Here is a 22158-nt window from a genome sequence, read left to right as displayed (position 1 = left end):
TGCAATTTTTTTATTTTCTTATCTCCCTGTACAAATTAAGTTACACTGAAATCATTGTGAGCAAAGCTTGGTCATTTCAATATCTGTCTGACATTAATCCCATGTTAACCAGTATTTAAAGTCTTCATCATCCAGTCATCCCATATTTTAATTACCAATACATGTATAGTATAAATAATCATCATGTTGATTATTGAGCAAGTCATTGTATAACTGTTGTGATTTTTATTTACAAAATAAAACAGATTTTAATTAATGCAGAAAAATATTTTTTTACTATCATTTACATGAGGATCCAGGGGTTTAAAACCTTCGGAATGGTCAACCAGGGTTCAATTCCTGCATAGGTTGAGATAAAACTTCCATATTTTCAACCAAGTTTCTGTTATTGGTGCAGGTTGGATGCGCTGACATGGAAAAAGCTTCTTGTTGTTAATGAGACAATAAACTGAGATCACATGTGCAACAGGCTGTGCATGTTAGAGATCTGTCCACAGTTTGAAATTGAAATCCACTCTGCATAGCGTTGCGTTGCTCGACTTCATTAGCCAAATTAGGTGCAGAAAAGTAGGAAGTAAAAAAACTCTAAATCATTTCATTACACATGTTAATCTACTGAAAGTGACAGGTCAACAAAAGTCCCATGTAGCGCAAGTGATGCCCACGTATTTGTTATGAATAGGCATCAGAAAATGAAACCATGCTGGCGCATTAAACGCAGGTCAGAAGTTGCAAGTTTTTCGGGCTAAGACAAGAATGCAATAATAATGTTGTAAGAACATTTCGGACTATCTCTGAAACATCACGTGCTACATCACATGATCATAAAATGGCGACCGACGTAAACAATAAAATCAGTTTCATAACATCAAACTAAAATGTTACATAACAAGACCTAGTAAGAAAGCAGACACATTTAATGTCGCCGCTTTAAATTTAGGAGGATAGAAAATTGTAGTGGTGTATTGCAAGTAATTACACGAATTAGGATCTTTTGGTGCCCTTTCTGATACTTTTTTCTTGAGAAAATGGCTTCGCTACCGGGTGTAAGCAAAACGATTTTAACAGGCGGTTTGGAGATATGTCGTATCTTAAATGGAATGTGGCAGGTATCTGGTGCACATGGACACATTGATGTTGACAAAGCAGGTGAGCAGTGTACTGAGTTATTCTGAAGATGTCTTTTTTTCAGCATTGCCATTCATTGGTTACATGGTTATAGGCTGTTAAATTTATCTGTCAATTCATTTTCACTCTATAATCTTAATAACATCTCCAGATTGCCTCTGCATGCTATATTGAAGACACTTATCCCCCCTCCTTTTCATTAAGTCAACTTGCCCTGTTATTGTATCCCCAGTTCCCAGAGGCTGGCACTGCCACTGGTTTTCAACCTATTTAGTCATGATAACACATGATTTTGATAGCCTACAGATTAATTTTATAACTTTCTATTTTAGTCAATGAAATGATAGATTATTATGATGCTGGTTTAACTACATTTGACATGGCCGATATATACGGCCCTGCTGAAGTTATATATGGTCGCTTTCTGGCTAAGGTAGGCTATTCATTTGATCAGCTTATTCATTCTGTAGACATTAGGTTTAGATTTTTGACAAATATAGACACTACAGTCATTATCAACGTCATCCGTTAGCGGTGTAGGCACAAATCAAAAGCATAGAGTAAGTTCATCTAATAATTAATTAAATGAATTTGAATTGTATCCAACACTGTATTGTTAACTACATGATCCTCTTTTATGTGTCTGGGACTCTGATAGCAATAGATGCAAATAAAAACCATTAATCTCCTGAGTACACATGCACAGGCTAGAACAATTTGTGTCCCTCTTTGTTTGACTATCAGGTAAGGAAATGAAAAATCTGTTTTGTAGCTGAAGAAAGCAAGAGGAGAAGATGCTGTGAAAAATGTTCAGGGTTTAAGTAAGTTTGTACCTAGACCAGGCCCTATGACACGACAGGTAACTATTTTTTTTAATATGTACTATCATGTATCACAAATCCTTCAGAGCTTGGTTATCAGATCTAGTTAAATCCACATCCTGAATATTTTTTCTACGTTTTAGGTTGTAGAGCCAGCTGTTATTTTTGACAATTTCCAGGTTGTAGAGTCAGCTGTTATTTTTTACAATTTCCAGGTTGTAGAATCAGCTGTTATTTTTGACATTTTCTAGGTTGTAGATTCAGCTGTTATTTTTTACATTTTCTAGGTTGTAGAATCAGCTGTTATTTATTGTTTTTAAATGGTTTAGGTTGTAGAATCAGCTGTTATTTATTGTTTTTAAATGGTTTAGGTTGTAGAATCAGTTGTTATTTTTGACATTTTCCAGGTTGTAGAATCAGCAGTTATTTTTTACATCTTCTTGGTTGTAGAATCAGCTGTTATTTCTTTTTTTACATGGTCCAGGTTGTAGAATCAGCTGTTAATTTGACATGTTGTAGGTTGTAGAATCAGCTGTTATTTTTAATATCATCTAGGTTGTAGAATCAGCTGTTATTTTTTTTACATGGTCTAGGTTGTAGAGTCAGCTGTTATTTTTTTACATGTTCTAGGTTGTAGAGTCAACTGTTATTTTTGACATGTTGTAGGTTGTAGAGTCAGCTGTTATTTTTTACATGGTCTAGGTTGTAGAATCAGTTATATTTTTATATAATCTAGGTTGTAGAATCAGCTGTTATTTTGTACATGTTATAGGTTGTAGAATCAGCTGTTATTTTTTACATGGTCTAGGTTGTAGAATCAGCTGTTATTTTTTACATGGTCTAGGTTGTAGAATCAGTTGTTATTTTTTATATAATCTAGGTTGTAGAATCAGCTGTTAATTTTTTGACATGTTGTAGGTTGTAGAATCAGCTGTAAGAAGTTCTATGAAGTAAATGAATGTTAATAAATTAGATTGTATTCAGTTTCACTGGTGGGACTATAATGATGAGAGATATCTAGAGGCTATGAAACATTTACAAGATCTAAAAACTGAAGGTCTTATAGGTAAAGGTGTTCAAATTTATCTTATCTTATTCTCAAAATCTAATTTCAGGAAATACTGTAAGGCAATTGGTTAGTTTTTAGACTAAGTATGATTTAGAATGTTTAAGTTTTGGCCTATATGTTAGTTTTTTCGTTGTGCTTATAGTCGAAAGTCACTCAAATACCACCCTTTAATACCCAGAATGTCACACAGATTTATTACAAATATTTTTCTAAACAAATTGCAGGTGAAGTTTCACTGACTAATTTTGATACAGCCAGAATGATGAGAATGAAAGAAGAAGGAATAAATCTATCAAGTAATCAAGTTCAGTATTCTCTGGTAGATATGAGACCCAGTGTAAAAATGGCAGATTTCTGTGTTAAAAATAACATCAAACTTTTAACATACGGAACATTATGTAAGTTTAGCTATATTAAAAGAAATTTTTAATTGAATTCAAATTAGCCACCTTTAATTGAATTGTTAAAAGATCAACTTGATTTTCCAGACCCTAATTATTGTTTTCGCAAACAAACAAATCAGCAATACAGATATTACAACATAAATGTCTATTAAATTGAACATGAATCCAGAATAGGATTTTATAATGTGAAAAGTGATATAGGTAGCTGTGATTTAGATTGAAGTTGTCCATTGTCCCACAGTAAAGAAATACCATGTAAATTTATTGGGTATCTAATGTCATATTACATTTTATTGAAACAATTTCATTATACTTTGCTTGGTGTAGGTGGTGGATTATTGAGTGAAAAGTACCTAAATAAACCTGAACCAACCAGATCAGAGTTGAATACTGCATCTTTAAGTAAATATAAAAGAATGATAGGTATGATCTATGTTATACACAGATAACAAATATTCATAGTTATAATGAATAGTTTGAAATAGATTTTATAGCGAAACTATTGGAAAATATGATAAGCATACTAAATATATACATGTTTAAGGATTGCAAACTAAATAGTTGTCGAGATAAATGTAATGTAAACTGTCTTGTTTTTTTTTTCCAGATACTTGGGGTGGATGGGCATTATTTCAAGAACTGCTACAAACATTAGATACCATAGCTAAACAACATAATGTCAAGATATCTAACATAGCTACTAGGTATATACTAGATGAACCAGGTGTAGGTGGTGTTATTATTGGGTGCAGATTAGGTGTTCCTGGTTGTCAACATATTAATAATAACCTCCAAACTTTTCATCTCAAGTTAACACAAAGTGATCGAGATAAAATTGAGTGTGTGATTAAGAAAGGTCAGAATTTAATGAGTTTGATTGGTGACTGTGGTGATGAATACAGATAGTATTATAGTTATAATAGTTATGTGTCAACCTGATCAACTGTTATAGGGTTGTTGCCCTTGGTTAGTTAAAAAGACACGATATATGGTTTCTCAATTTGTGTCAGTGAAGACTTGATGCCCTCTATTGTGTTGTAATAACAGAAAATATTTTTTGTCATGTTTTATTGCTAAACAAAACAATACAACTACTGGACAAGTGAATGTTACAATGTCTAGCTATTACGAACTTTGCAATAGCCACTATTCTTGTATTATGAAATGCAGCTATATTGATTAGATTGTATGCCAGCTTATACGATAGCATACAATCCAATCAAATCACTTCGTTTACAAATTGCCATGATACAAGATAAGTGACAATAGCAGTCAAGGTATAAGTACAAAGTTTGTAATAACTTGATATTGTTAAGATGGGAAATCTGATGTGGGCAACATCTAATCTTCATTCATACAAACACTCTGAATTAATTCACACATAAAATCTCAAAGGCAGTTGTATATGGACATCTGGAATAGGTTGACCACCTGCCACATTGTAGTCTTCTGAATTATATTTGCAATCCTGAAGAAAAATGATACAGATATTATCTTAAATGTGTACCTTAAGTTCCACCAACTAGTAATTAGAATTCTAAATCTCTTTAAATTCATCAAACTAGCTCAAATAATGATATTAAAGAAATATTGATGTAAAAGAATTTATTAATGCAGATTCTCTAGTTTTACCACCACCTTTCCCAACACCAAACCATTGTATCTTTAAAGAACAGCCTTTATCTATTTGTATAACTGATGGAGCTTATTTGAATTTAATCAGGAGTACAACAGAATTTCTTTCAGGATATCAATAAATCAAACCTTGAAGTTTATGTTATGTTTTTTTGAGTTTCAATGTTTTTAGGTATTGTTAACATGAGAGAAAATAAAAACAAGTTGCATTTGCTATAAAATAAATGGCTGTACCCACATGTCTACAGGGAATGAGGTTGACTCTCCATGTTTCTTTGATCTAGGCATAAGCCTCTTGGAATCTCAGACTTGAAGAGTAAGTTAACCTGATTCCCCTCCCTCTTTTAAAATCAAAATTTGAATGTTTTTACTAACCAGTACCACGATTATTAAGAAAGATACTTACAATGTAAATAGTTGAACTAAACATTATCCTGTTAAATTAAAGAGAAGTTTTTGGTAGATGTAAAGAACTGGATGCATAAAATTTTGAGACTCTTTCAGAATGGATACCTCCTTAAAGGATTGTAAAGAGGTTTTCTAAATGTTGTATGTATATTGGGGACACTGATAGCATCGATTCGTATCAATAATTAGTCAAGATGTCTGTTTCTTGTAATTTCACTGAAACGTAAGTGTTTCATTACGTCACTTTTGTTCTAGTTTATCATAGCATCATAAAAGATAAGTTTAAGTAGAGTTGCAAGAACCATAGACAACTGAATGGTACAAATTGATTCTATCAGTGTCCCCAACACACATAGAAAATTTTCGAAAACTTCTTTACAATGTCCAAACCCAATTTGGACTTAAAATTTTATGGGAGGTCACTTAATAGGGAATTATTATTGACAGAAAACCACACCAAGAAATAAATAACACGAAAATTCTATGCAACATGAGACTTTGTATATATTGTACATATTTACAACAATAAAATAATATTTACAAATGACAATATGATAAAATTTACATTTACACATGATATATTATATTGTTATAAATCGTTCATACAAACATCACAGGCTGAATAACAGGCTCAAATTATTAATATTAATTATTTATCTTCAATCAGTCTGAGTGCAGTACTGAGAGGTGTCTAGACTGACCCTTTCACAGAATAGTTTTAAGAATTTTGTGACTTCCATTTTTCTGGTATAATATCAACTTTTAAGTTTAGTTGTCACTCAGTTATCAAATGTTAACCTGACAAGCGTTCATAATAGACTAGTATACAATGTTCACATTCATTAAAGAAATATTGTTCGCACGCATAAATTATAGGTAGAAAAACAAAAGAATAATAGCGTTGCATTCATTCTCTTTTGACAGTTTCATGAATCTAAATTCATTGTTTCTGAATGGGATATAGGTTACGTTTTTTCCACTGAAACATTTTATAAAAGCTGAAAGTAGATGTCCATATTTCTGTTGTGCTCAATTTCCAGATTACTTTATGTTTTAACAAACAAGAGACCAAATATGTTAACCCGGTGAACACTGAGTGTCATAATCCCTGAACTCCCAAGTAATATGGCTTAAATAGCATATGATGAATCACAGCCAGTTCATATATTAATCAGTGTTGAAATGGTTTAGTGCAGTTTTCAGACACAATTATTACATCAGAGCTGATAAAAAGGATCATGGAAATTACACATGCTAATGTATTGGCAACAGAAGAATCTGGAAATTAGAGTCTGGGAAATTTGAAAACCAGTACAGAATTTTACCAGATATTTCAGTGAAAACTAACATATTCCAATAAAATTAGATTTGATTTCATGATTAACTTTATCAACACCAGTAAATAGAGAACTAACCGTTGTGAGGATTAGTCTTATACTTAATTAATCAAGACTGTGAGTCAGTATTCAAAGATATTGACTATTAATTCTGAGTTCAAGTTTTAAAGCTTTAGAATTCTGCTTTGAAGTCAACAATTTTGTAAGTGAATATCAGGTTCCATGTCGAGAACAAGGCAACAAGTGAATAATAATTGCCATATAAAGAATAATAATTTAAGATTGAGATACTAAAAAGTTACGTTATACCATTGAATTAGATTCACCAAGTCGATCTGCCAACTGAAATAAATAGATATATCAAATAATATAATTAATGAAATAATACACTCTAATATATCTAAAGTCCAAAAGCAGTCTCATGAGGATTGTACATTGAAACATATGTTGGCAGCATGAATGAGCTCAATTAGAAAAAGATGTCAAATTTATAAAATTTTAGACTTGCATAATTAGTGAAGTAATCTCTGATGAACATTTTTTTCAATGAGTTTGCCGAGAAATGTCAGAAATAGTGTTATTTTGAAGTATTCCACCAATATTTTTATATTTAACACAATCATTCTGACTAGGATTAACTATATAGCAAGTATAACCCAAACCGGTTGTATTGATGAGATCAGAAAATACTTACCGATCTAATACCAGGTAAATATAATATGGTACCTATTATTGGAACTCTCCGTAAAAAATTGATTGCTACTGGGAAAAAACCACTGAAAGATGAAAAAATATTCAAAATTAATATTAATATTGTATTTTAAGATAAAGACCTCCTTCCTATCACGTTTCTCATCTCTTTTGAAGAGTCAAGGAGGCTGACACAGGTTTATTCATGTGAATTAAATGAGAACACTTACCTAAAGAGTAAAAAGAAACCATAAACTTCTAAACACATGCCAACAACTGGCCAACCTATCAATACTATCAATATGCCACCAAAGAAAAACCCTGTTGCTTTTAATTTATGTCTTTGAAAGAAAAATCTGAAAGTTCTTTCCAAACCTATCACAAATGCTAACCCAGATATAAACAAAATCTGAAATAAACAAATACAAATATTAAACATTTTCAACTGAAATTATTCATTTAGTAGCCTACCTTGTAGCCTAAAATCTTTATAAAAATCAAATCATCACTAAAACTTTATTGATTTAGCAAATACAATATAGGACTTGCAAAAATTTGAGTGTATGGTAAGCTTATCAAAATCATTTTAGGCATGACCTCATAGGGTCAAAAATACTGGAAAAGACTTAATGAGTGCACCATTTGGCAGAAATGTGAAACTTAATTCGCAGAGCTTAATTAAGTGTATAAAAGGTGAACATACATTTCCTATGGCTAAAAGTCCTTTATCAAACAGAAACACAACTCCTAAAAACAAGAATGCAACACCAAATCCTGCAAGACCTACACCAATTTCTGAAATAAAAAAAGGTTTAGATTTATTATTTGTTTGTCCATCAAGGCAAGAGTTAATTTTTTTTTTTCTCAGGTTTATAAAAATGTGGGTTTTAGGGTATTGCAACAAAAGTTAAGACAAGATCCTTCACACAATGAAGGCTGCAATATGGCAATGTCTTCGACAAATATGGTAGGCATTTCTCTCTGATACTATTAGGGATTACCAAACAGAACCTATAATCCTGGCATGCAAACGGTTTTTAGTAGACAATATATCTGTGAGTTGTCAACTCTACCCGGCACGTCGTACGCATCAATGGGCTATAGCCTAATAGAGACATAGAGCTATTTACAGGACTGTCGACTGTGTACAATATACACCTACTCTGAAAATCGGTTACATTCATCATTTTGAAGGACTGTGGTTATTTAAAATATTGAGGAAAGTATAGTTTGTTTTGAAAATAAAATATCTGTCACGTTGGCTTGTCCACGAAACGGAAGCGCACGACTTTCTTAACTCCTTCATAAGAAGAGTAGATAGACAAGGGACGTAATACTGATAATATAAGACGACAAATACGTCTGAAATGGGCCCAATTTTATAGAAGCTTGAAGAGCGGTGAACAAGTAGTTTTTTAAGGGTTTGTCCGCTAGGTCCAAAAGTATTTATTCTGCACATATGACCAGATATTTGACAATATCTATTATATGCTGTTGTCAAAATGATACAGTGATGTAACCTGTGGATATAAGGATTCAACACCGAATTTCGTCAAAGTTAAAAAACGAAAAAAAAAAATGTATGCCTTAGATGTTTCCTCAGATATTCTACAAAATAATTAAAATTAGTTTATTTCGATTTTCTTTATGAATCCTTCACTTTGACCCATATTTCATGAGCAACCAACTCGACAACGGCGGCAGAATGCGTCACCTATTTTCGTGTACAATGTTTGATCTATAAATAAGTTGAGAAAAACACATTGTATGGATACCGGGTGGTATAATTAACTTCTCTTAGTATTTATCTTTAATATCAATTCATTATAACTAATGACAATTCCTTCAAAGAACCACGATTTAAAAAAAAAATAGTGACTGACAAAATAAGATACGTAGCGTGATTTATTGCTAAAAGTCACTGAAACAACATAAGAATATGGTCCACTTTGTGTTCCAAAGAAAGTTTCTGCTGACAAGGAATCCACTAGTTGATCACGTGACTTCATTCGTTGGAATATATTCTAGCAGACGACACTTGGAATTCCGATTACCGCTTAGGATCATAAGGAAATTCAGCCGATAAAAAATGGTGACGTTTGGTAATAACTGAAATCCGCCATTTTGTATTTGTCAAAGTATACATTATTACACTTTACCTTGCTTGAAACTACTGAATTCATTCTACTAGCTGATATTGTATAGAAAACCCATGTTTATCAAAACAAACTAATGCGGAGGTCGCGCAAGGTCGCTCAGGTAAATTATTAATCATTTCCGGAAATCCACGAACAATAGGTTTCCACGAAATTAGGTTACTTGACTGTATATCGAAAAAATCACAAAATGCCACAAAATGACACATAACTTGGTAGGCCTCCAGTTTGGTTGGATGGAGAATGATAAGAGATCTTTGAATCTCCCCCTTGAAGCTAGACTCAGACCATCATCTCTCACTTCAACAAAATACAACAGTTCAGATCACCGAGGATTGTCGACACGTCAATAACACGGGAGTAAATGTCGCAAAACATGCTCATCAAATATAAAAATAAAAACAATAAATAAGCAGAATTGTAAATCAACTGACCTCCTGAATATTAATTACTACGGACTAAAACTAATTTATATTTTTACTTTTTTCCCAATTTTACCAGAGTTCAGACACATGTTGCCAATTCTTTAAAATTATCAAAAGTTGTAATAGGGGTCATTTTCAATTCGCGAATATCAAGTCTGACGGCATGGCGTAGGCTATTCAAGACACCGCTTAATGGTGATCCAGTTTCTATCAGCAATCTCAATATCGTAGTTAACCTAGAAGCGAGGACCCACCCCATCTCTCTACTATTGGTTATTTAATCGACCTTTTCAGGTATAAATGACGAATCGTTGCAATTGATATTTGAGAACAATTACAAAGCATAATAATTATATAGGCCTATACCTTGATAGTAATATACTTCCTGGGTATATTTTAAGGGAAAACCCGACTGTACAGTAGCATTCCTTCACTACAACTACAATGTAACAAGATGTTATTTAAAGAGTGTACCATAGTTCAGACATGGCTAGAACTATTCATTACAATATCAAATGTAACGTGAGTATAATCGTCAACTTAATTTGGAAGATTTGTATCGTATTGGTGACTAGGGATTAGGATGGCTGAAAAGAAACCAGTTACTATTGACTAGGGTAATTCATAATCATATATTTCATATGTATACATTAATGATCGACAAGAGTACATTATTAACATTTTGGAAATGGTACCGTTGAATATGCTGAAGGTGAGTAGTGGTAACCTTTGACAATTGATTTGATTCATTTGAAGGTTGTATTGTAAAAACATTGTAAGGGCTAAGGTCGAAAATAAATGGCCCACACTTTCGACTTGAAATTCAAGTCTCCTAATAGTAATTGTTTTAGTGGTTGAAATTGTCATCAATCTAAAGATATTATAAGATTCTAAAATACTATTTTACGTTTTTATACGTATTTTACGTACAAAATGTCATCAGGGACCAGGAAGTAAATACCAATGAATACCACTAAGGTTTTTTCTTTACTTATTTACGCCCTAATTATTGTCAATAGAAAGAATGTCAATCTTGCATAATCATAACATATAGAAAGAAAATATTATGTGCATTTAAAGTTGGGGTTTCCTTATTGTTTTAGTGTCAAATTAAGCAAACTATTCGATTAATTAGTGTTTTAATGAATTATAATGTATTCCTAATCATATCATTTTATTCTTGTTGCATATAATTAAGAGTTTTAACCAATCACAATTGTCTATGTATGTACAGTCTGGATAATCTGGAAATACTTTTTGACCTTTCTTGATCGGTCACACATTGGAATTCTGCTGGTAATTTACATCTACTTTAGCTTATTATGAATTAATTGTGGGCCTGTGAATTTTCATTTTCATTTTCATTAATGAAAATAAGGGAATCCATCTTGCAATTGTAATTTTAAAAAAAACTCCTCAACGGACACTGTCCATGTAACTGGTTATTTTAACAAATTTAAATTCAATATTTTTGCTCCAATGTTTAATAAACTGTTTACTTGAATATTTGACTATAAGGATTATAAAAATTCGAATGACAATATTATTTTGAGAGTCGTGGGTTTGCCTATGATTAACCCCGTTTGAAACGATTGTATGTTAAATGACGTATTACAATCGTATAAGAGGGTTTTAACTATATTAGTGGGAACCCGTATACTTGAGCGGGTTGGGGCCCCTCCCCTGAGAATTTATTTTTCATCATACTATGCCCTCTGAGACCTGGACATTTTAGATTCTTACTTTGGTACATTTGTCTTTAATTTTGTATTCTTTCTGGAGGGGGGGGGGGGGGGTCTTAAGTTTGAACCATTAAGACAATTATCTTCGATCATAATTATAACACACGAATTATATCAAAAGGCTACTGTCCTCTATTTCCAATTTCAGTCACTGGTCATTCACAATTATTCAAGTGAAGAGAAAGACAGAGATATAGAAAGGCTGAGAGCTGAAAACAATTCACTAAAAGAATTACTCTTACACAGAAATACTGCGGACGACGCAGCATCAATTAGCAGTACAGATGACAACAATAGAGCTAGAAAGAATGAATGTAACTCGCAGATATCCTCACAGCCTTTTGCAAACCGTTTCCCCTCTGACAAAAACAATTTGAACAACGTCAGCCAAAATATAGATTTTGATACAGATAAAACGGAACTGAAACGTACCCCATCTACCAATTCAGGGTATGACCAAGTTGTACCAGTATATCTCGACTTTCCCACTCTAGGTAATTATCAGAATATCCCACAATGTTTGTGGAAAAAGACACCTAAAGGAAACCAGCATAATACCAGTAAAGACAGCTATAAACAAGATAGCGCGAGAATTACCCAGCAAGATGTAACCACACGTTACGTTAGGATGCCCAGGACTAACAATCAACATCCGGTTCATGAACAAGCACCTCCTCTTCCAAAACGAAAATCACCAGCGTACGTAGCTAAGAAAACCCACACAGAGATATATGGGTCCAACTCCGAAGCTACTATTAACAATGAAGCTGATGATGAAAACGATACATATCAATCCATCGGCTATCTAAATAGAGACAAAAAAAGCACACCAAATACTGCAAGATCAGATAACCTTGGTAATCAGTTTTCAAGTTGTCATATAACTTATGATAAAGTAGTGGACGAAAGATACCTTAAAAACACAGATTTAGCAAATAACTTCGAAAAGGAAGAACACAAGAACGTAAGCGGTCGTATACTCAAGACACAACTATTTTTTATATAGATGTCAAAGATATGCCCTTTTATATGGCGAATCCCTATAATACAATTTTATAAACCTTTCACTGATCTAAACTAGATATATTTATTTGACAAAGCACCAAAAATCAAAATATGAAATATATTTACAGAACATAATATCTCAAACTGAATTTAAAAAGCTGTCTGACAATGACAAAAATAAATAGTGCTTTTTAAAATATGTCCTCTTACAACTTGAAACGATCGATTTCTCGATGTATATATATGTAAATTGTGTTAAAAGTAGGTTCGCCTTACACAACACTTGTTTTGACTGTATGTGTTTTTTCTATTTAAAAATAACAAACATCGTGTTACATTCGGTTGTATACTGCACATTGCAAGTGCGCAGAAATTAACATTGCAGGAGATCAATATAAAAGAAATTGTATATTGCCGGTGATTGTGGGTACAGGGGGTGTATTTGCCCTCCTAGAAAAATGGTTTGCACTTCCATTTGTGCCTCCACTTCACTTATAAGAATTTAAAAATATGCATTTCATACGTTTTTATGCACAGAATCATGCCAGAATGCACCAAATCAATTATATTTTTCAAATATTCTCTTGAGGAGAATCCTCCCAGACACACTATGGGAGGCTTGCGTCTATGGTGCTCCCATAGAACTGCATTATTTCGAATTCGACCTTGACAGCTGCCCCCCCATTAAATCAGTTGTACACACACACAATCCGAGGATTAATGTCATATTACTACTGATGTCATTGTTCACATTTACCGCAATGGTGTGAACAGCGGCGGTGCCAGCCTTCCGACTAAGGGTACAAATAAGGAGCGGACGGACTTATTTGATGGACAACTGTCGAAGCTGAATTCAATATTCGGAACCTCTGTAGAGGCGCCATGGTCGCAAGCCTCTCATAGCCTCTAAAAGGGTTCTCACAAAAGAAAATTTTCGAAAATAAGAATTAATTTGGTTATTTAGTTGATTTTGACAATTATAAAAATCATATGCAACCATTTTTCTAGGGGGGTGGGGGGGGGGGATGCCCTCCAGTCCACGCCCCAGGTACCTCCACTAGCACCGCCAGTGGAAGCATTTGTGAATGATGAATTCAAGATATGTTAAAACTCTAGCCAGCTGCTTTGTTAGTGAATATGTATTTTTTCAATGTGAATCATAGATTTCACAAGAAATGTTTTAAGAAAAAATCTGTCCTATGACTATAAATTCCTTTTCATTGATTTAAGTAGGTATTTCTACCAATGTGGAAATTGAACTCTGGACCTTCAAGTTAGCGACAAAGACAGTGTCGAACTCAGTGAACCACAATCGCCTTGTAAATAGAAGTAAATATATACCAAATAATATGTCGTAGATATTTGTTGTCGCATGTTTTATTCATTATATAAAAAATATTACGTTCGCCATTTTGATTTCAAAACAGCAGGTAGACTGACTGATGAAATGATTCCAGTTAAAGGGGAAGTCTTTGCTGCCTCAAAATTGAAACTGAATCTTTCCTTTCATTTTCATTTCTTCTTTTTGGGGCTTGTTTGGTGTTTCAATTAAGGCCGATAAAAGTAACCTTTTTATAAACTTCATTTGGTTGTAAATTTGTGTATTATATACACAAACAACAACGAGGACGATTTCTTTTTCAATATTTTTTGACAAGTGCAATAATACGAAGCAATTATGAATGTCTTATACCTTGACCTTGGGCGGATATATTTCCAGGGGGAAGAGAGGGACTTTATATTAAAAATTATATATAACTCTTTTTCAATTTGATCATCTGAAAGGAGCTGTATTATAAGAACATTCTGGACTATATTGCTATTAATAATAGCCATAGGTAGGCCTAAAACAATGTTATGCAAAAAGTCCTTATATATCTAGGCTATATATGATTATCTCAAAGTTTAAAGCGCCAATATTAAAAATAGATTGCCTTAGTCGACATGGCAAATTCACGTCAATAATATCAATCTTTTTCACCAATACAATAGAATCGTAGCCAGAACATAATTCTCCATGTTTGAGTAGATGATCTTTACATAATAAGGTTGAACAGAAGTTGGGTACCGGTAATAATATTTTACAAAATCGTACCTTAGTCACATCGCCCAATTTATTACAATATCTAAATCAATTTGTATTGTACATTTCAATACTCCTAGTGGTTAAGTAACAATAGCTTGGTGCCTTCTGAGGCCTTACAACAATAGTTTTATACCAGTCAGTAACAATTAATAGCCTGGTATGTCCAGTGGCCTTATAATAATAGCCAAGTAAAACCACTGGCCCTTGTATCAATATTCTGGTATAGCCAGTGGCCCAGAAACAGTACTCTGGTATTGACAATGACCTAAAACAATACCCTGGTATTGCAAATGACCTAGAAACAATACCCAGGTACAGGTAGTAGACTAAAATACGTTAGTTCTATCAGAGGTCCAGCAACAATAGCCTGGTACTACATGTGACCTACTCAAAACAGGAAAGTAGTATCAGAGGTTCAGTAACAAAAAAAGGTCTAGCAACAATTAGCTTTGTACTGCAGCTGACCTAGTGAAAACAGCCTGAAACTATCAGTGTCCCAGTAGCAATATCCAGGTAGAGCCTACTACCAGAGGTCTAGATACAACAGCCTGGTAAAAAAAAAACAATGACCAAGTAACAAAGCCCCCGTACTATCTGAGATTCGGTAACAGTATCCTTGTAAAACTAAGTGCCCTGTGACAATAGCCTGGTCTAGTAAGAGTAGTCAGGTACTATCACTCTGGCACTAGTTGGTGAAACTAGTTGCCCAGTAACAATAACCTGGTAGTACAGGTATTCTTGTCCCAACAACCGGGTACTAACAGTGGCAAGTCAGATTATTACCAACATATTATGGAATATATATATTGATGGAGTAGACCACCTGACATCTGTCAAATAGCTATCAGAGGCTGAAACCAATGACCCAATATCAACAGCCTGGTACCATCAGTAGTCCAGTAACAAAACTCGGGTACTACCAGTGTTACCAGTAGACCATTTATAATACCATGACATTACAGGTGGCCTAGACCGAAACACCTGTCTCTAATCTAACCTCTGATAGATATTTGGACAGATGTCATTTGTGAAGAGACAGAAATGAAAACTAGTTTCGTTAAAAATAAATTTTTATGGATCTGCAGACGTGGCATACATGATGTAGGGGATAATGGTGGTATAAATGAACTACAAAAACACCCATCTTTACGAGTTTGGCGGGTCCGAGGTATTCAAATAGGTTAAAAACCCCCGCACCTGCAGAGATGCGGAATGTTCCAAGTTAAGAGGTCTTATTTTTTCTGGAATTATCAGTAGCCAAGTAACAATACCCTGATACTATCAGTAGTCAAGTAAAAATGCCCTGGTACTATAAGTAGCCAAGTGACAATACCCTGGAACTAGCAGTAGCCAAGTAACAATACTCTGGTACTATCAGTAGCCAAGTAACAATACCCTGGTACTATCAGTAGCCAAGTAACAATACCTGGAACTATCAGTAGCCCAGTAAAAATACCCTAGAACTATCAATGGCCAAGTGACAATAACCTGGTACTATCAGTAGCCAAGTAGCAATACCCTGGAACTATCAGTAGCCAAGTAACAATACCCTGGTATTATCAGTAGCCATGTAACAATACCCTGGTGCTATCAGTAGCCAGGTAACAATACCCAGATACTATCAATGGCCCAATAACATTACCCAGGTATTACCAGAGATCCACTAACAAAAGGGCCAAGGGTAAAACCAGGGGATTAGTAACAATACTCTCAAACTATCAGTGACTTAGTATCCAGTTACTATCAGAGATCAAGTAACAAAAATTCGGTACTATCAATGGCCCAGTAGCAATAACCTAATACTACCAGTTACCCAGTAACAAAAGGCCGGTACTATAAGTGACCTTATAATCATAGTCTGCACTACCCACATCTCGATAGCAATGAGGTAGTACTGCAGACATTATAGCCTGGAGTATCTAGGTACTTGTATTGGTAGCCCCGATAAGGCAAGAGAGTTTTTGATATAACCAAGAACTTAAGAATATTTTCAACCTTAGTTTGCTTATTATTATTAGCGTTTGTTAGCTGCTGCGAACAGTAGATTATTATGAACGCATTAACCCTTTGTTAGCTGTTAGTAGCATATAAGCTACCTCTGGGCGGAAAGACAACTTCTTGATAATATCATCTCATTATAGGCGAATCGGGTGTATATTTACATACTAGTGAGATCACAGACAAGATTGATTTATCTTTGAATCTAAATTGAAACAAAAACATAACGATTTTTACATAATTAGCAGAAAACAGTTTGCAACGTTTCATACACAATTAAGTCATTATATTATGTAGAATTTCCCAGCATGATGCGCCCAGAATGGTACCGATACATATCAACTCTCTGTCTCTCTCTGTCTCTCTCTGTCTCTCTCTCTCTCTCTGTTATCTCTCTCTAGACTGACTTGATTTACCAAATGTTTGACTCACTGGCGCTGTCCCTGTCTCTCTCTGGACTGATTTGATTTATCAAATGTTCGCCTCACTGTCGCTGTCTCTGTCTCTCTCTCTCTCTGGACTGATTTGATTTACCAAATGTTCGCCTCACTGTATTCACAACCAGTCATTTTATCATAAATAATGATATATAGCCCATCTGATTTGCACAAGGCAACGACTAAGCAGAATGTGAATGAGTCGACAATTCTTAGTTAGAAATGCCCCCATCTTGTAACGGGAGATAAAATTATTATGCTATTGTGGTTTGGTGGCATAATGGTTACAAATCATCCTGCGGGAGCTGAGTCATTTCCGGTTAACTCTTTCTAGAATTGCAAAAACTAAGGCATTGGACGAAGAATTGAAATGTCCCAAAAGGGAATCAAAGCTGTCCCCGATACACATAAAAGGCTAGAAAACCTTTTTACAATCCCTTTGAAAATAAAACAATCAATTTAAAAGAATTCTACCTCTGCAAACATTCGACCTACAGCTACAGTTTGATTGTGATCATTGGTTAAATAACCTGCATTTGACATTTATTTATTTTTGAAAGAGTGGCAACAGAAGTAAAGTTTGAGTTTGAAAAAATTCTGTTAGCCGAAAAAGGCGAAAATAGCGCCTAGGTAATCAAAATCTTCTTTATCCTAAGACGTCTAAAAATAACAATCAACCTGTATAAAATCAAAATCAATCAAGGTAATCAATGCATTTATCCTAGCATCTAATCGAATCGATATACAGTAAACGAGCAAATCGCTTCTGAAGCGACGTTACTCTGATAACTTCTGCTTTAGTAATGGCGTCTTAAATGTTTACACCGTTTCTAGAATAGAAATAAATGGGCTGACGAATTATACAATGATTCTTTATGGCACAAGGTAGGTCAACTGATGTATATATTTTCATATTGGCCAAGAATTATGTTGATTCTAAGAGGTAGTACCCTTTTAATTTCGATTTTATACATGAACATTGATTCTTCTGCAGATGTTACAAAAATAAATGTATAAAATGTGCACTGCTATCGTGTGTCCCTATTATTTCCTCAAGATGAATAGTGAACTCTGCAAAATGATGTTTGTCACCGCTTTTCTTCTCAACTTTGCAGTATTGGCAATTAAAGGTAGGATTTGATTTTGTCATTTTATTGAGAACTCACAAACATGAAAATGTATACCGTTTCTCAAAACGTTAGCTAATTTGAAGTATTTTGGGTAAATTTAAGGCAGGAAATTTCAAACAGTGCATCGAGAAATCATGATTATCGAATTTCGTCAAAATCGTAAGAAAGCTAGCTTCATCACTGCATGGCAATCACTCACAATCCATTCATAGAATAACTCGCATATCAACACTTTGTTTCATTCAAACTTTTGCCACCAAGAAGTTCACCCAGGAGCCTGTATTCAAACAGAGCTTACATTTTCCGGATAAAGTTGTTGCATTTCTGCTTTTTTTAGTACATTACCTGCATTATCGTGTTACTGTTGACCTTATCGGCCTGGGTAGATGAATAAATGTAACCGTAACTGAGTATACTTAGTACAGATTTTTCACAGGTCTTTCACAGTTAGGCTTAAAACATTTCAGTTAGACCTCGTATAATATATACGACCTGGTTGCTGTCAATATCCCTTTACGATAAGATTTAGGGTAACTCGATGGATGATCTAGAATACGCAAATATTAATAAGACTTTGTTAACAATTAATAGTTTTATTGTTATAAGAAAGAAAGAAAAACATCTGTTGCTATATTTACGTTGGGATGATAAGTTTTCGCGTTTGGTAAATTTCCTCGATAATTTGGACAGGGATAAATAATAATATGGTTGATTCCAAATCGCTAAACGAAACCCGAAATTCAAAACAATATTTTGGTGAACTTTTCATATGAGTAAGTTATCAATCATAAGCGAGTAGTATTTCACAATTAAAAGTGGTATCAGTTGTCTAGAAAAGTAAGCATACCCTGCTTGGAGCCACATCCGTCATAGCTGCTCAACATACACAACAACACTACAAATAGGAACGCACCAACAAAAGAAATAGCAACCTGACAACTTGATCGACGAACAAAAACAAAAACAGGTGTTATGCAAAATTATAGCATCATCTGGTGGCAACTATTATTGTGATGAAAGTTTAAACTTGGTCGTTAAACAAACACATCTTCGAAGATAGTAGAAATAGATATTTTATATTTTTCAATTAGTTCATGATGACGGTTGTAAAATTTATTAAGGGAAGTTTTTATTTGATTAGGTAAATACCCCTGTAGTTGTTGCTTATAAATCAGCGTAGAAAGAACATGCTCGAACCAATTGAAACACATATTCTTCATAAGCTAGATAATGCGGAATACTGCTGCACTTAAAAGGAGAAATAATGATTGAAATATCAAATTGATAACACTTAGGTTAGCATATAATTTTACACTGTCTCTGATTTTTGGAATATTCAAGACGCAGATCTAAATAGGATGCGTAATTTTCTTCATGCACTCTGCTTCGTATTTATAAGAATTATATCAGCAAGAAGAGGCGCACAGTTGGTGCCCATGGGGATACCTGATAAATGTCGCCGCCAAATACAACAAAAATGTTGTCAATTAGAAAATCCAACATCTAAACAACATCATCGGCAGTGAATTTGTTTATGTTTAAGCGGTTTTGCGATTATATTGGTTTAGCTTTAGACACTGAACTATCCCTTGTTAATCCATGTTGCATTATCGTATAAAATGGGCAAAATTCTCTTCGAGGGATATATTACACGTTAAATTCTCGGTTTCAAAGTAGATACTGAAGCCAATGTATATAAGAATGAGGACCAGCAAATAAAAATGGCGCGTGTTAGACCTAGTCTATTTGCAGTAATTACAAGCATCCTTGTTAAATAATTTGTTCCAACCTTCGAGAGGATACTTCGATCCACAGCCAGCCACACAGAGTGTTAAGGAAGACGAAGGCTGGTTCGATACAAACAGAGGCAATCATTAAGGACTTATAGTTCTACATGTTAAAAGTTATTTATAAGTCTTTATTTTGCAGCTTGTAATGAATCAGAACTTGTAGAAGATCCTGATGATTGTACACGATACAAACAATGTGTTAATGGTGAATATGTGTCAAGATCTTGTGCTCTTGGTACTGGTTTCAGTCAATCTGGTGGATATTGTGACCATCTCTATAATTTACCCAACTGTAATCCAGACAGTGGTAAAGGTAAGTTTATTCTACAGATTCGTGACACGAAGATTTAGAAACGATGGATGTTCTGGTTTTAGTAAGTCGATCGTAATCGCAAAAGAACAAGTTGGGTAGATATTTATAAATTTGTATGTTTCAGAATGTACCGGAAATGGATTGGAAGAAGATCCTGATGATTGTACACGATACAGAGAATGTGTTAATGGTGAATATGTATCACGATCCTGTGCTCCTGGTACTGGTTTTAGTCAATCTCTTGGGGATTGCGATCAGCTCTCTAATTTACCCAGCTGTAATCCAGACAGTAGTAACAGTAAGTATATTTTACAGATTGATGAGGTTCAATGTCTTCTCTGAATTCAGTACAGGAATCGTAATCGCAAAAGAACAAGTTGGTAGATATTTATAAATGTGTATGTTGCAGAATGTACCGGACCTGGATTGGAAGAAGATCCTGATGATTGTACAAGATACAGAGAATGTGTTAATGGTGAATATGTATCACGATCCTGTGCTCCTGGTACTGGTTTCAGTCAATCTCTTGGAGATTGCGATCAGATCTCTAATTTACCTAGCTGTAATCCAGACAGTAGTAACGGTAAGTTTATTTCACAGATTTATGACACGAAGGTTCAGAAACGATGTCTGTTCTGGTAGATATGTACCAAGACCTTTTGTTTCTGGTACTGGGTTTAATCCACCTCTTGAATATTGCGACCAACTTTCTAATTTAATTTACAGATTCAGGACACGGAGGTTTAGAAACAATGTCTTCTCTGGGTTAAATACAGCAAACGTAATGGCAAAAGCCCAAGTTGGGTAGATATTTATAAATTTGTATGTTTCAGAATGTACCGGACCTGGATTGGAAGAAGATCCTGATGATTGTACAAGATACAGAGAATGTGTTAATGGTGAATTTATAACAAGATCTTGTCCTCCTGGTACTGGTTTCAATCCATCTAATGGAAATTGTGACTATCTCTATAATTTACCCAGCTGTAATCCATGAAGAGTGTACAGCAGGCAGTCAATAAAAATCAAATATTAAAGAATGTAATCATGCTTTTTCTTTACTGTTGGAATGAACAATATGGCCTTTGACTATAAATTCATTCATGGAGTTCCATTAGGAATTGGGTCAAATGAATTGCAGTTACTAGAATCTCATTCACGGTATATGAATTTCAGCCGTAAAAAATTGACATTATGGAAGAAAAAAATGGTCGGAAGTCCTCTTACCTATAAATAATTTTGAGCTCTTACGTCTATGATTCAGATGCTTGAACAAACGTCACATTGTTGAATCTACAAAAGAGATTATTTTATTTAAATTTGAAAATATATTTTGCACACATCATTATAACGATTATATCCCAATTTCGTCAAGTATTAATTTCTAGTTCCAATGGTCGTAAAGACGAGCTCAAACAAAAATTCAGTCAGAGGCTAGACCTTTCTTTCAATTTGCATGAAACTTTGTATGGGCATGCAAAGTGTAGGAAAGTCTAGCTTTTATTACAGTATCAATCTGATTTGACAGGGATTTCATCAATACACAATTTGATTGAAAACTAATTAGTGGCGGCGCCAGCCTTC

General features: G+C 34.1%; 4 protein-coding genes across 4 annotated transcripts; 3 read left to right on the top strand and 1 right to left on the bottom strand.

Moving 5' to 3' along the window:
* Positions 1-1028: 1028 nt before the first annotated feature.
* Positions 1029-4328, top strand: LOTGIDRAFT_159401 (hypothetical protein; the record flags this gene model as incomplete). The annotated part of the gene is made up of 7 exons (XM_009053719.1): positions 1029-1149; positions 1461-1561; positions 1901-1987; positions 2934-3015; positions 3243-3416; positions 3750-3845; positions 4030-4328. The coding sequence occupies 7 exons, from the start codon at positions 1029-1031 to the stop codon at positions 4326-4328; spliced, it is 960 nt and encodes a 319-aa protein (XP_009051967.1).
* A 2777-nt stretch (positions 4329-7105) lies between these two features.
* Positions 7106-8679, bottom strand: LOTGIDRAFT_159400 (hypothetical protein; the record flags this gene model as incomplete). The annotated part of the gene is made up of 5 exons (XM_009053718.1): positions 7106-7144; positions 7497-7578; positions 7723-7901; positions 8196-8287; positions 8655-8679. 5 exons carry the CDS (start codon positions 8677-8679, stop codon positions 7106-7108), a joined length of 417 nt encoding a protein of 138 aa, XP_009051966.1.
* A 1880-nt stretch (positions 8680-10559) lies between these two features.
* On the top strand, positions 10560-14226 carry LOTGIDRAFT_231559 (hypothetical protein; the record flags this gene model as incomplete). Its single annotated transcript, XM_009053717.1, has 2 exons — positions 10560-10595; positions 11964-14226. The coding sequence occupies 2 exons, from the start codon at positions 10560-10562 to the stop codon at positions 12819-12821; spliced, it is 894 nt and encodes a 297-aa protein (XP_009051965.1). The 3' UTR covers positions 12822-14226.
* A 4174-nt stretch (positions 14227-18400) lies between these two features.
* LOTGIDRAFT_231558 (hypothetical protein) lies at positions 18401-21624 on the top strand. Its single transcript, XM_009053716.1, has 5 exons — positions 18401-18471; positions 20401-20574; positions 20699-20872; positions 20984-21157; positions 21408-21624. Exons 1-5 carry the CDS (start codon positions 18420-18422, stop codon positions 21569-21571), a joined length of 738 nt encoding a protein of 245 aa, XP_009051964.1. The 5' UTR covers positions 18401-18419; the 3' UTR covers positions 21572-21624.
* The last annotated feature ends 534 nt before the right edge of the window (positions 21625-22158 follow it).

This window comes from Lottia gigantea, assembly GCF_000327385.1.
Source record: "Lottia gigantea unplaced genomic scaffold LOTGIsca_20, whole genome shotgun sequence".
NCBI lineage: Eukaryota > Metazoa > Mollusca > Gastropoda > Lottiidae > Lottia > Lottia gigantea.
This window is presented reverse-complemented; position numbering and strand designations above follow the sequence as displayed.